The sequence below is a fragment of the Lucilia sericata genome, unplaced genomic scaffold, assembly GCF_015586225.1.
Source record: "Lucilia sericata isolate MDLA Ls3-8-SP2 unplaced genomic scaffold, ASM1558622v1 Contig000245F_arrow, whole genome shotgun sequence".
Taxonomy (NCBI): domain Eukaryota; kingdom Metazoa; phylum Arthropoda; class Insecta; order Diptera; family Calliphoridae; genus Lucilia; species Lucilia sericata.
Window position 1 is genome coordinate 384,367 of NW_023994271.1, and position 14,188 is coordinate 398,554.

General features: G+C 28.7%; 3 protein-coding genes across 5 annotated transcripts in view; 2 read left to right on the top strand and 1 right to left on the bottom strand.

Annotated features, from left to right (window-relative positions):
- The window catches only part of LOC119602620 (calcium/calmodulin-dependent 3',5'-cyclic nucleotide phosphodiesterase 1), a 94,753-nt gene that overhangs the window by 29,453 nt on the left and 51,112 nt on the right, over nt 1-14,188 (top strand). Inside the window, exons 2-5 of one of the 3 annotated variants that reach the window (XM_037954230.1) lie at nt 6,340-6,765; nt 10,851-11,343; nt 11,441-11,554; nt 12,385-12,447. In XM_037954230.1, the coding sequence (XP_037810158.1) occupies nt 6,340-6,765; nt 10,851-11,343; nt 11,441-11,554; nt 12,385-12,447 (1,096 nt within the window). The remainder of the gene's footprint in view (nt 1-6,339; nt 6,766-10,850; nt 11,344-11,440; nt 11,555-12,384; nt 12,448-14,188) is intronic. The other 2 variants (XM_037954231.1, XM_037954232.1) reach the window with 2 other exon arrangements.
- Nucleotides 1,073-1,545, top strand: LOC119602628 (ovomucoid). The gene has a single exon (XM_037954243.1). The coding sequence runs from the start codon at nt 1,190-1,192 to the stop codon at nt 1,403-1,405; it is 216 nt and encodes a 71-aa protein (XP_037810171.1). The 5' UTR covers nt 1,073-1,189; the 3' UTR covers nt 1,406-1,545.
- LOC119602625 (serine protease inhibitor dipetalogastin-like) lies at nt 3,425-3,890 on the bottom strand. Its single transcript, XM_037954241.1, has one exon. The coding sequence runs from the start codon at nt 3,750-3,752 to the stop codon at nt 3,516-3,518; it is 237 nt and encodes a 78-aa protein (XP_037810169.1). The 5' UTR covers nt 3,753-3,890; the 3' UTR covers nt 3,425-3,515.

Below are 14,188 nucleotides of genomic sequence, written 5' to 3' on the forward strand. Positions count from 1 at the left end.
CGACTATAATTTCATACTTGTTTTAGTTCTATTTATAAATATCAATAGTTTTACGAAAAAGCTTTTTCACTAGAAAAGAAAAGCTCTTACACAAGTAAAATTGTTTAAACGTTTTACAGTCATAAAAATATATTTAAATGAAATTTAACAAGAAACGAAAAATAAACCGAAATAAAACAAGCAAGAAAATATAGACGGACATGGCCGACCATATAATACCCGATGTATTTAAGCTATGTATTTATTGATAAAAAACTGATTTTTTGAAATAGGCTTTATATATTTATATCTTAATACTAATGGTCATAAGTCAATTATGGACGTTTAAATTATTTTCTAAAGGGAAGTTTGAGTTTCTTGTAGGACCAATACCTTTTGTGCGTTTCAAACTTCAGCACAAGACCATACCCTCCACGCTATAGTGTAGTGTATAAAAGACCAGATAATCGAATGCATTAATAAAAACACTCAAATAGACAATCATCGAAATATAGAGTCAGCAGAAGTTTAATGTACAAAAGGGAATTATCATAAAATTAACAAAACCTTATGGTTTTTGTAAATAAATAAATATTTGTTGAATAAAACCCCCATAGATATGAATGTGAAATGAAAAAATTAATTTATTCTTTAAAATGTATACTATTTAACTGGTTGTTGTATTATTTTTGCTTAATTAACGTTAAATGGTGGCAACGATAGTGATAAGTCTTTGTTCCTCAATATTTTAATTTTATAAGGCAAAAACGCGAAAATATCTATACTCCCCCCTACAAAACCTATTGGATTCCAAATGATTCGAAGGTCAAAACAACCACAGAATTACGGCACCCCTCTGTCATTTCCCCACTATTGCCTATGAAATTAATAAATTTCAATGTATAAATGCCATTTTCATTCTTTATAAAAAAAATAAAAACAAAAAATACCCGATAAGATATACCACAAATAATACGTCAATACATACATTTTTATACGACTAGTCGCAGCAACAAATAGTTCTATGGCAATTTGTAGGTTTCAAATGAGGAGATACGAAATAACAAAAATCCAACCACTTTTGCTGATAAAAAAATACTTACTCAATGTTGACTAATCAGTCAGTCTACTCTTATACATTTAACAATTAACATTGAAAAATTCCTTTATTTAAAAAATCGGTGGAATTACAAGCTACAAATTCAACAGGATGAAATTCTTGCACGTAGTTTTGGCCATTGTTTTGGCAATATTCGCATTTATTGTTCAAACTAATGCCGACTTTTGTCCCTGTCCCCGTAATTATGATCCCGTATGTGGCTCAAATTCTGTGACTTATGCGAATCGTTGTCAATTTGATTGTAGTAGACGTGAAGTGGAACGCAGTGGACGCAGTTTATCATTAATGCGTTCTGGACCCTGCTAAGGATTTTAATTAGTTTAGAATCTATATAAACATGTTCAATGTTTTTTCTAACAAATGTTTCATTAAATATGTTGTTGTCTTTCATAAAAAATATAATTGTGTACATTAATAAATAAAATTGTGTAAATTATTAAAAAAAAGTGCCTAAAATTGTGTTTACTTTTAAATCTTGTTTAATTATATTTTAAAGGAAAGATGAAATCAAGCAATTTAAAAATTGTACTTACCGAAACCGGATTTAGTGTTTGGATTTGGATAGTAAAAATATGACCTTCAATTTATCGATACTTGCAACTGATTTTGTTCACTATTTTCGCATGATTTTGCAAAAATGTTGCAAATTTTTTAGGGTCTTTTGGACCCTATAGAATGTTGCAACGAACCCCCATTTTGGAACCATTGCTTTAAAAGGTTATTTTTTGTTTTTTCTCTGTTATTTAAAATATAGGACTACAAACTAAAAAGGTATTCTTATTAAATAATGCCGAATAAATAATACATATTTCGATATGGTTCAATAAGAATTTTAAAATATTGCAAAATGCGACTTTTGACCTGCAAAGTTTATTGGTTTAATATTGCCTTATATGAATAAAACTTCAGGGATATATTTTCTACTGTATGAACTGTAATACTTTGAAAATATTTTATTTAAAATGTATAACAATTCGAAATAGCTAAACTATAATAGTTACACATTTAATTTACTGTTTTATTCTCTAATATATTGTCCATAAATCTCTATGAGATCTAAAAAATGTAAAATTGTTTAACAAAGTTTCAAAAAAAAACTAAAATATAATTTAGAAACGTTATCCTATCGGGGTATATTTTGCATGACTTAGTTTTACAACCCAAATAACAATTCAAGAGGAGGGCGGCCAAAATTCGCAACAAAATTTTTTGGAGCACTCATACATACATATCTCGAACACACAGTTCTATTCCTATATTACCAAGGTCTACAAAAAAAATGTGATAGCTGAAGTGCTCTTGAATCGAGATGTGGTTTTAAAATATTTCTAGCATGTAGAACTTGTATGCTATATCCATTTTAAATAAACTGAACTCGGGCCGCAATGCTGATCCTGATAACATTTTTTTTATTTTTTTTCTTTAAAGCTTTCACGCACGAAACTAAACCGCTTTACTTTTTATGGATATAAGTTCAGTACAAATTTTATTTTGACGCATATTGATGATTTTTTATGGAAAAAGAGTTTTCGAAAGATATCGCAGGACATTTTCCTGTTTAGCATGTAGTGCCATTATTTTTTATAATAAGCATTTATGTTTTTTGCCTTTATTATGAAATATTTTAAAAAGTTATTTTCTGAAAGAACAAGTGTTAAGTTGATCCTCAAAAAGTTATATAGAAAGTTATTGTGATACTAATATTTTTAAGGGAACTAGCTTCCCCAGCGTGCTTCGCTACACTAAAAAATTTGTCTAGCTGTTATATATTCTCAGATTTAGGTCATTTAGTATTTATTTTATATGGAAGGAACCAAGCCCACTATTTTTAGTCGACTTACTCTTAAACCAAATGTTCATATTGATACTTTTGTAGTTCAGATGGATGTTAAGTTGTTCTTGCAAAATTTGAGGATTCTAGCTCTAACAGATTCTCAAATATATTTGTATACATAATTTAAATGGAGTTATCACACACTATTCAATATTTTCTGTATATGAAAAGTACCACTATATCCAGTCTGCTCATTTTGCTCATATGGATGTCAAAGTTGTCCATATAGAATTTGAGGTCTCTAGCTCTTGCAGTTTCTAAAATAAAAAGTAACAAAATAAAAGAGGTTAGTTAGTTAGTTAGTTAGTCACTTAGTTAGTATTGCTGTCTTTTGGGTGGGAATCAAACCCACCACCCCTGATCTAACAGACTAGAATGCTAAATACTTAATCATTTTTTAAGTCACCTTTATAAAACATGATTTATTAAAATAATTTTTTAGAAACCACTTTAAAATTGTTACAATTGCTTTTAATTGAAAAACATTTCGATTTTTTTCTATTGTTTATTGAATTAAAAAAAAAATATCCGTATTATGTGTTTAAAGACCAAATTGTATCCTTGAAGCAATATTTTATTTCATCAACAGCTGCCAGGATGAGCAATAGCAAGTGTTCTGCCTTTTCGAGCCATTTTCGATTGGGCACAAGTAAATTCACAACTATTAGGATAAGTTACAAAATCATCACCACAAACAGGTTCCAAAATACGGGGACACATACACGTGGAATCGGTCAAATCATCAGTGGAGGCTTTATCAGCCACGGCAAATGCTAAAATTGCCAACAAAAGAATGGAAAAGACGGCAAAAAATTTCATTGTAAACGATGTTAACTCAACAAAGTGTTTGTATGAACTAAACTTAAAATTGGAAATTGTATGATATTTTGTAGTCGTTTATAAAGGTACTTGAAATGTTATTAGAGCGATTGGTAAAAACTTGTTTTTTTTTTGTATAAACAAATGTTGATATGATAACAAAAAAAGTTAATAGGAGTAATTCTACGTACTTTATTTATGTTAAGTGAAACAGAAATAAATATGTAGTTGCAACGTTATCAACAGATTTGGGCTAAAGGGACACGTTGTTAAAGATTATGGTCAAGATTGTCGTACACAGAGTATTATTAGAATTGTTTATAACAGATAAGATGTGCATTAGAGTGTCCCGACGAACAGCGTTTTTGGGAATTTAATGTAGGCACAAGTCAAAATAAACAATATTTTTTGAAAGGGTCCTCACTTTTCTAACAGCTATTGAAAACCTCAGTACAAATTAAATAGATTACGAAAAATGTTATGCCCATTTCAAAAAAAGTTAAAATCCAAGTTTATCGTAAGTCTTTTTTGGATAAAAAATACCCTAAAAATGTTACAATTATTTTTCCTGTAATAAGCTCAAAATTAGGGAATTTTTGAGATCCATTTAGATAAAATTTAAGAAAATCTTTTTTTAATTGTACTGAGAAAGTTCTCTACCAGAGAGTTTCAATCGCTGGAAGAGAACTGAAGACGATTTCGAAAATTTTATTTCTTATTTTTCCCGTATTAATTACAGTAATACGCATCGTTTGAGAGGTGTGCCTACAAAAAAATTGAGACACTCTAATGTGAATATGTATGTATGTGGTCCTATAGCACAACTCGTGTAAACGTTACTGCTGAATTAACCAATTCTGGAACATTAACCATTAGATAGCAAATAAATTGAAGTGGGTTCAAGTACATTTCTACTCCCAGTTATCTGTGTTGTAATATTATGGAAAATCAGAAAAATTGGGTCTTAACTGCTATCAGATTACTAACAATTTATTGTACAGATTAGAAAATGAAGCATTTGCAATGAATCACCTCGAACCAGAATATCAACCACCATAAAATAATTCATAATATAGTCTACTTCATTGAGTTATAAAAAAATTAAATGAATCACTGCATTTGTTTTTAAATTCATTAAGTGTTCGGATGATTGCTAGAAAATTTTGAACAAAAAGTCATCAAAATAGTCTCTCCTTTACCGTAAAATTGGATTTTTAAAATCAATGTGATAACAAAAAAAACAATACACCTTTTAAAGTGTATAGAATATGATAGATTTTTTAAAGAGATAATAACTTTATCTAAATACCGACATTTATGATAACTGTTTATATATTACATTATGTGACAAAAATAAATACCTGGGAAGTAATAGCATGTTTCTGAAAGGTTTCGAGTTTAACATTAAAGTAATCACCCCAATTCTACATTTCGATTACGTTTCTGCATTCAGTTACGCTACGATCAAAAATTTGTATTCCAACAAAAAACGGAATCGTAAGAAAAAGAAGAAGCATTTCCATTTTACTTCAATGCTTTACGATTGTGTGTATTCTGCATTACGATCGTAACTACGTTTTTGTAAGTTGCTATTTTAGTGACGGAGCTTCGAATCGACAAAAATTAGATCATGCCTAATATGCGTTGGGCACATTTTAACCAAACCAAAATGTAGGAAATTATTAATTATATTCGCTAGAAACAGATTTTTGTAACCTTTGACCTCCAATATCTCGCTTAGCGCACAAGATATTTTCGGTGACATTTAATTCCTTAATAATTATGCTAAAGAGAAGCTATGTGCCAATTTTAATTTAGCTATCTAAAATTCCGCAGCAAAACCCTTATTTTCCTGGGCTAATATTAAAAATTATTTAATTTCGTAAAATATCTAAATAAAGAACTCTTCTTGTACATTACGAAATCATTTTGTTACGAAAAAAATTTCCTTTCATTATCAAAAATATTTTTTTTTTTTCTAACAGTGTACTTTTGATTTCTAGACTTTTAAAATTCTTATTGGGGATTTTTTTCATTTGTGATTTTGTATTTTTTCTAGCTTTTCGTTTCAATTAAATTAACTACAACTTTATCCCCATGAAGCCTGAGAGGCATTATAAAAAGGTTTTCCTCGGATGCTATTAATTTTTCAATGACCTAAAACCTGTGGCTTTCTGTTACAAACTAAAGCTATTTTACCTTTTGAGGAGGATGCCATATGTTAGACATTAAGTACAATTTAAATCTGTTGAAACAACACAGCAATAACTTTCCAAGGTGATGAAGATTTCATGAGAAATTCTTACAATATTCATGTAACTAATTTTTGCAACCCCTTTTGAAAAAGGAACTTAAAGTTGGAATAAATACAACCGTATTTTTAAAGATTGAACAAGAATAAAATAAATTAGTTAAAGGAAGATACAAAAAATACATATTGTATGTATGTATGTATGTACAATGTACATAATATTTTGTTATTTTGCTTTGTTGCAAATATTTCGTAATGTGTGTGTGTGTTTTTTTGAGTTAACGAAAAATAATATTTAGTTTTACTCATTCTTTTATTTCTCTTAATTGTTTGCAGTTGCTAGCACTCCAGAAAATCTACCAAAAAGAGACGATTTATCTTGTTCGGGTGGGAGCAATCTTGCTACGGGTTGCCATACACAACAAACGGGCAACACCAATTCCCAACAACTACCAGCAACCAAAATCCCACAACTACAAGATCAATATTCAACGAGCGATAAAGCAACATTTACAAATTCACAATCAGCAGCAGCTGCAGGTGGTGGAGTAGGTGGAACTGGTATATCAGCCGCAAGAGTTGGTGCAGGAGCAGCAGCAACGTCAACAACAACAACAGCAGGAGTTGATGTTAGTAATAGTAAACAAGATTTTTCAAATATTAAAAGTCCCTCTGGTGTTCATAATACCCCAGAGAGTATCAGCAGTAGCATCTCAATTACAAGTAATAGCTCTGTGTCTACTATAAATGGTCAAGTTGCAAGTAAGTGTTTATTATTCCAATTTCCATTTTTATTCCTTTTCTTACTCTTGTTTCCAACACATTTTATTGTTATTGTTGTTGTATATTCAGTCCCTTTTGTTGATTCTTTTTCCATTTAATATTTTATTTTTATTATGTTGGAACAATTCGAACAATTGTAATAAGTATGAATATATTTTTCTCTGGGATTATATTTTAAGAGCATTTTTGATTGTTATTTTTATAAAAAAAGCCTGATTAAAATCTATTTTTCGTAAAATTATTTATGTTGTCTACCGTTTTTTCATCTTACAATTAAACACTACATTAGGAAACAGTTCAGCTCATAATGTTCGCATAGACCTTTTATGAGGATTTTATATCTTTGTCCGTTCAACTAACTAATGCCCGTTTATGAAAGCACATAGCAGGGATGGCAAATTTGGTACGATGGTACTTTTTTTGATACTATTTGATGTTCAAAAGTACCGTGATACTCCCGAGTCTTATTTGATACTCTCAGGCCAATATCTCAACCTCCGGTTATCGTTTAACAGGTGGATATACTGCCGGTTAAAATAATTTTTGTATGTAAAATGTCAATTTATCGTTATGATAAAACATAATCAGACAATGAGAAAATGGGGTCAAAGTATCTTTAAAAGTTTGTTTTAAAATTTGAAATTCTAAGAATGTTTTGAAATCTAGTTTTTAAAGCCACTTTTTAGAAGTATGTTTTGCAAATAACCAATGCAGCTCATTTCGAATTTTTATCTTGATTGACATTATATGAATATTAATCTAATTAAATTCCATTGTTAATATTATATGAAAAAAATTACCAAAAATTTCAATTTTGAAAAAATATTTGACTTTAAAACTAATTATTTCCAAATGATAGAAGCTCGAAGGACTCAATTTCTATCTAATATAAAACGATATGTTTTGAAATTAAGAATTCAACCATAGATAATAAGAGAAATTTTTTGGTGAAAATTATTTGGACTTTAAAGCAAATTACTGTTTCATGTCATGGATGGTCTTATGTATGGTCTCATGTGTAGAATTTGATATGACTATTGATTTTTTAAAAAATGAACACCTATGTACATCGAATTTTAATTTAATAACACATATGTATATTAGGGTGGCCCCAAAATGGAAATTCCTGATGTTCCCACCAAAAATGAAAATTTAGTTCATTCTAAGATACCATTTCTCAAAATTTTTGTCCTGACGTCAATATTTGGTGAGCTGGATCAAAGGATAAAAATGTCCTTTTTAGGGTTTTTATGTTATTTTTTTCACATTTTTGACAAATAAACCATATGCAAATTTAATATCATATGAAAGGTCCTTGGGAGACGATTTCAATGACATACACCAAAATGATTACAAATGTCGTAATTTTTCGGGAAAATTTTAAGTTTTTCATATTTTTACATAGAAATGTATAATGTAATTAATTGAAATTATTATATTATAAACCTCAACTCACCTAAATTTCACCGAAATGGTTTTTTCTGTTTTTCGAAATTCTTTATATTTTGTATTTTATCTTAATATTTTAAACTCTATTTTGTCTCAGGTATTCTGTTAGCTATATTTATCTAACATACATCAGCATACGCGTAATTTCATTAGCTTTACAATGGTATATAACACTTTATTCTATTACACAGTGATACAGCAAAAAAATGCAGGGGTTCTCATATACCAATTCCATTTCGTTATAGTCCATAGAGTAGGAATATATTTTTAATTTTTCCCGATCACTTCGTTTAGTTCCTTTTTAAGAGCAAAAGATGTGAAAAAGAGCTATTTTTGAAGTTTTAACTTTAAAAAAATATAAGTTGGGTAGTTTGCAACCGATTTTCAAATTGGATATTTTGTTTTAATGATACAAGTGTTGTCTTTCAACCCAAAAAAATAAATCCAAAATTTATGATTAATGTCTTGGTTATGGCCATTTAAGTAAAAAAACTCACACTTTTTTCACAATTTTTAATTTTCATACTGCTTTACGTTGGCCATGAAGCAGTAACTTTAGCTTTTATTACATTTGAAAAAAGGCACTTTAAGTTGGGTTTCCAATGATGGTCAATTTAAAATAATCGATGAAAAAAGTTATGAGTTGTGCTAAGTTTTATAAAAATATTGCATATTTCTTCCATACAAAAACATTCATGTTTCTGGTTTTCTTTGTAACAAGTTTAAAAAATGTTTATAAACATTTTTATACAAAAATTAATTTGTATGGAGAAAACCTAAAATTCGAGGAACATGCTATTAGAAAAATTGGCATAAATCATCCAGTTTTTCATAGATTTTTATGAAATAACAAGTTTTAGAAACCTTCCTTTATGTGATTCTTCAGGAAAGTAATAAAAGATGAACTCACTGCCTCATGGCCAAAGTAAAGCATGATGAAAATGAAAATTTTTTAAAAAAGTGTGAGTTTTTTTACTTAAACGACCGTAACTCAGACATTTGACCATAAATTTTGGATTTATTTTTTTGGATTAAAATGCAACACTTGTATCATTAAAAAAATACCGAATTTGAAAATCGGATGAAAACTTCTAAACTTATGATTTTTCAAATTTAAAACTTCAAAAATGGCTCTTTTTCGCATATTTTGCTCTTAAAAAGTAAGTTAACGAAGTGATAGGGGAAAACTAAAAATATATTCGTACTCTATGGAATATAACGAAATAGAATTGGTATATGAGAACGCCTGCATTTTATTTTTCTTCACTTTTGTATCACAGTGTTATCAATAAAATTTTTCAGTTTAACTATTCAGTTAACCAATGTCGGTTTTTTCTAAATGTTGATTTTTTCGAATATCGAATAACCCGGTTTTTTAACTTTTTAAAAACCGGTTTCGAATACTTTTATTTGCTTTGTATTCAAAGATTACTTCAATTAAATGTTGAAATAAATAATAATACCTGTCTAAATTTTAAAATATTCGAGTCAAGAAACTAGAGTATATTTTTCTAAGGCACCTTTGGTTAAACTTTTTTGATTTTCCTAATAATTTAAAAAAAATTATTTGTAAAATTGATTGGAATAACTGTTGGATAAAATTTTATCAATCTTAAGATTATATTCCAATTACAATAATTAATTTGGCGCTGAAATATTATAGCAGTGTTGGAATGCCTATGAAAATTTACTAAACAGGGACTTTAGAATAAACTAGGATTATGATTCTTCCCAATTTTTTACATTAAAGAAATAATGTTTATTTTAAAAAATCAGTTCGGGTCATAATTTTTTTTCAAATTAAACTAGATGTTTTTATGTATAATAAAAATCCGTTTTCTCTGAATTTGAAAAATATCAAACGGTTTTTTTTTCAAATGTCAACTATTCGAACTACTCGAAAACCGGTTTTTGGAAAATGTCGAATAATAGATCACCCTACGGTATATATAATACCTTTTCTACTTCTGTTGTTAATTATTTAAAAATGTCTAAATATGTGAAAGTGTATTTAAAAAATTAACAACTTTCAGCAAAAAAAAATATTTTAGTACTCTAAGATCCAAAAAAGTACCCTCTGAAATATTTTTTGATACTGAAACAAAATCTCATTTTCCATCCCTGGCACATAGATAAGTTCATTTTCATTCATGGTATATTGGATCCATTTCAATGGGGTTGTCTTTGGGGTAAAAAGGGAGTAATTGTAAAATATCATCAAATTATCTTCATAATTAGCACCTGTAGTTTGATTGCAACGTTTACATAGTAGGCGTTTACGGGCGTTTTAATGTACTTAATACAAGAAAAATAAAAACTATTTTTCTGGAAAGGGCCTTGATCTTGATCTTGGTACAATATGTTAAAAAAATGTCTTCAATCTTTTCGAAATGGGTCTTAAAAATTCTTGAAACCAGTTGGACAATTTTTAATGTATTTTTAGCTGCTGAAATCGAATCTGATATCTGTTTTTCTTTATCACCCACCATTTTCTCGCAAAATGGCATCGAATATTTTACCTATATATTAAAGGTTATCTAAGATGTCAAAAATAATAATTTTTCATCCATTGTATATTGCTTTAATTTATTTTTTATCTCTCTCCCTCTTTCAAGGACACGGAGCTCTTACCATTGTGCGCCGTTCCAATAGTCGTAAAAGTTTCAGCCAATACGATAACCAGCATTTATATTCATTGGCTAGTACACCCACACCATCATCCTCAACTCATCATAGTTTATTAAGCGAGACCACGATCAAATCATCGAGTGGCAACAACTCTCACGACAGTCGTCTTAACGATTCCACACATCAACACACCAACAATATAACAGCACCAATATCAAATAAATCACAGGCGCAATCAGCCATTTTCGACACGACCAGTAACGCCACAACCACTGGGACCCAAGATATAAAAATGTTACCAACTTCACCTAATTCGGGAAATAATACTATAACGCCGGGCGATGAAATGGAAAATACAAGGGAAGATTCAGCGTCTAGCGCGGCATCGGGTTTAACTATAACTTCGTCTACTGTCGATTTAGCTACTGAAAACTTACCAGCTGTCGATACACCAGATGCATGTGATAAAGCAGCATTAAGGTAAGGCCACTTCTATTTTTGTAGATTGGTAAAACTACAAAAGTTCCGAAAAAATTTATTTTTGTTTATTAACAATTTCTTAATTTTCCCCTTCCAGACTTCGAAGTCTTCTGCGCATGCTTAATACAGGCGAAATACAAGCCGATGTATTACAAAAAAATTTACATTATGCTGCACGTGTCCTTGAGGCCGTGTTCCTCGATGAATCCAAGTAAGTTGTTTTAAAGCTAGCAAATGTTATGTATTAAGCTTTTATAAAGCTGATCGCAATGTAATTGACAATATCTGCTAATTTGTTATTAGTAACTTAAACAGCTCCCAAAATGTTATAAAAAAAATAACATAATCGTAAAATCTACAGCCTATTTATGTTTGATCGCCATGACTCCAAGTATTTGTTTAAAAAAAATTAAAATATAACTAACAAATTTTTTAGTGGTAATATATATATATATATATATAGTAGTTTACAAGTCGCAAGAAATTGGAAGTGAATGGTGAGAATATTACGCTTAATTTAAAAAGGCTGACTAATTTAATTCATAACCAACTCATATGAAAATTTTAGTATTAAAGGTTTCTCTCTCTCTCATTTACATAAATTTAACAAATATATATTCCTTTATTGCTTTTAAGCGTATGGAAGAGCTTCAACAGTTTAAATGGGAATAAAAAACAAATATAATTTTAATCGTTTAAGTCATGCTCAATGTTAAACTTTTTTTTAATGTCATCCATCGTTTGTGTTTGTATATGTATGTATATAAAAATCGATTTTTTTCGATGTCCGCTTAAATATCATCCATATTTGTCAGAATTCGTTCATTGGAAACCATTTTGTTTTTCTTCCCTCATCAGCAGCCCGACCTGCCATTTTTGTTTTTTATTTGTGTATCTAGCCAAGTGCCTTTGTTGTTTTGTTATTGTTTATGTATGTAACATAATTAAATAAAATTTTTAGTTTTTATAAAATTCTTCATTATTATATTTTGTTTCTATTTTCAATCACCATCAATCAAAAATCAAATTTCAAAATACGAGAAGTCCCACGACAGGTAAATCAAAGTTGAGGCAAAATTCGTGCTCGTCCGTTGAATGTGAAGAGTAAGTTTTCATGTGTTTTATTTGTGCAAGTTTTCGTTTATAACCTTACATTTTTATATTGCCTCCTCGTAGCTTAAATCTAAGAGAATTTTGATTTAAAGCGTAAACACAATTAAGGCGACATAAAGTTTATAAATGTAAAATAAATAAATTTTACTACAATAATAAATTCCATTTTTTTCCATTTTTTTGTTATTTCAATTATAAAAAAATTAAAATTTAATTTTTTTAAAGGTTTTTAAAAACGTTTTTTGTAGGTGAAATTTTTAGACTTAAAAGAGTCTGTATGGTCTAATATACATACATACATATATATGTATATATTTTATACAGCTTCAAAAAATCTTTGTTTTGATTTATGATTGTTCCCAAAATATTTCTAGTCTATCGATGGCGATTCGTAAGCTGGACCGTTTACAAAAAAGTACCTTTTTATCCATTTTTTTTTAAATTTTACATTTTTTAAACAAAATATACAATATGTGGTATCATTTGAAAGGTTTCTTGAAGCCACGTCTAGTTTCATGTGTACATCGACTATTCCATGTTAAAAATTCTGAAATATAAAATATATACGTTTTCGTGTCATCGTCCTTTCGTCGCCTCAATTGTGTTTGGGTCTTATATTTTTGGTGTTATTATTTAGGACTGTTTTCATTATACATTCATTTAAATTTTCTTGTATCTTACAAGCATGATTCTGTTAATGTACTTTCCATTTATCATCATTCAGTCAGTCATTGTATTTCAAGTTCCAATACAATGAAAAATTACTCCCATACTTTTTCGGTCACATAGTTGAGACGCATTTTATCCCTTCATATCTTCTTTATTAAATTCATTGTCGTTTTCATTACATTAACATGTTTTTGAATATTATTAACAGAACAAAGAACAGCGAATAGAAAGTAAATATCAAATTTAGATTTGTGTATTTTTTAGTCCATTTTCTGTTGGCCTAATGAAATCTTTAAATCTCTTAGAAAGAATGCCTACAATCTTTAATGTACACTATCCCAACACAAATCTTTATTATACATAATTCGTTACTTCTTAGTTTAGGATTTTGAAATGATTTGATCTTTTAAATATCAAACCTTTAAAAATAAATTATCTAAATGTTTATTATTGTGTGTATGTAGACAATTTTAATTAAGTTTTAATGTGACTTTTGATTCTCAATAGAGAGAGAGGGAGAAAACAGTTTTAATATTATATATATAGGAATTATTTGTGTCATTTTAAATTCTTGGTGTTTTCATAATGATCTCTTTCTATTCTGGATAAGCTATCTTTATCACATAAATCTATTTTCAGCAAATTACCTACAAAAGAAATTTTCAACTTTAAATGTATATTCTCCATTTAAGCTATTTTCCAAATGGAGTATAATTCATTGGAGTTACACATACAAACATATTTTGTAGCTTTTTATTAAAAAATTTTACTTTAGTTGCGGTGAATTTAAGATGTTCAAATAGAATATTTTAATGTCTTGATGAAAAAAAAATCAGTTTAAAATTTTCAGCATTTTTAATTCTTCAAAAAAAAAAAAGTACAAGGTAACCAAGGATACCAAACAAACATTTCATTGAACTCATTACAAGACTTAATGCAAATAAAGTAACTGTATGCAGTTTAAAAAAACGCTTCCTTCAACATTACATGTAATTTTTTTCGGATCATACAGAAAAGGTGCATATACATAAATATTGATGTTTTAATTTACATTAACTCGTAT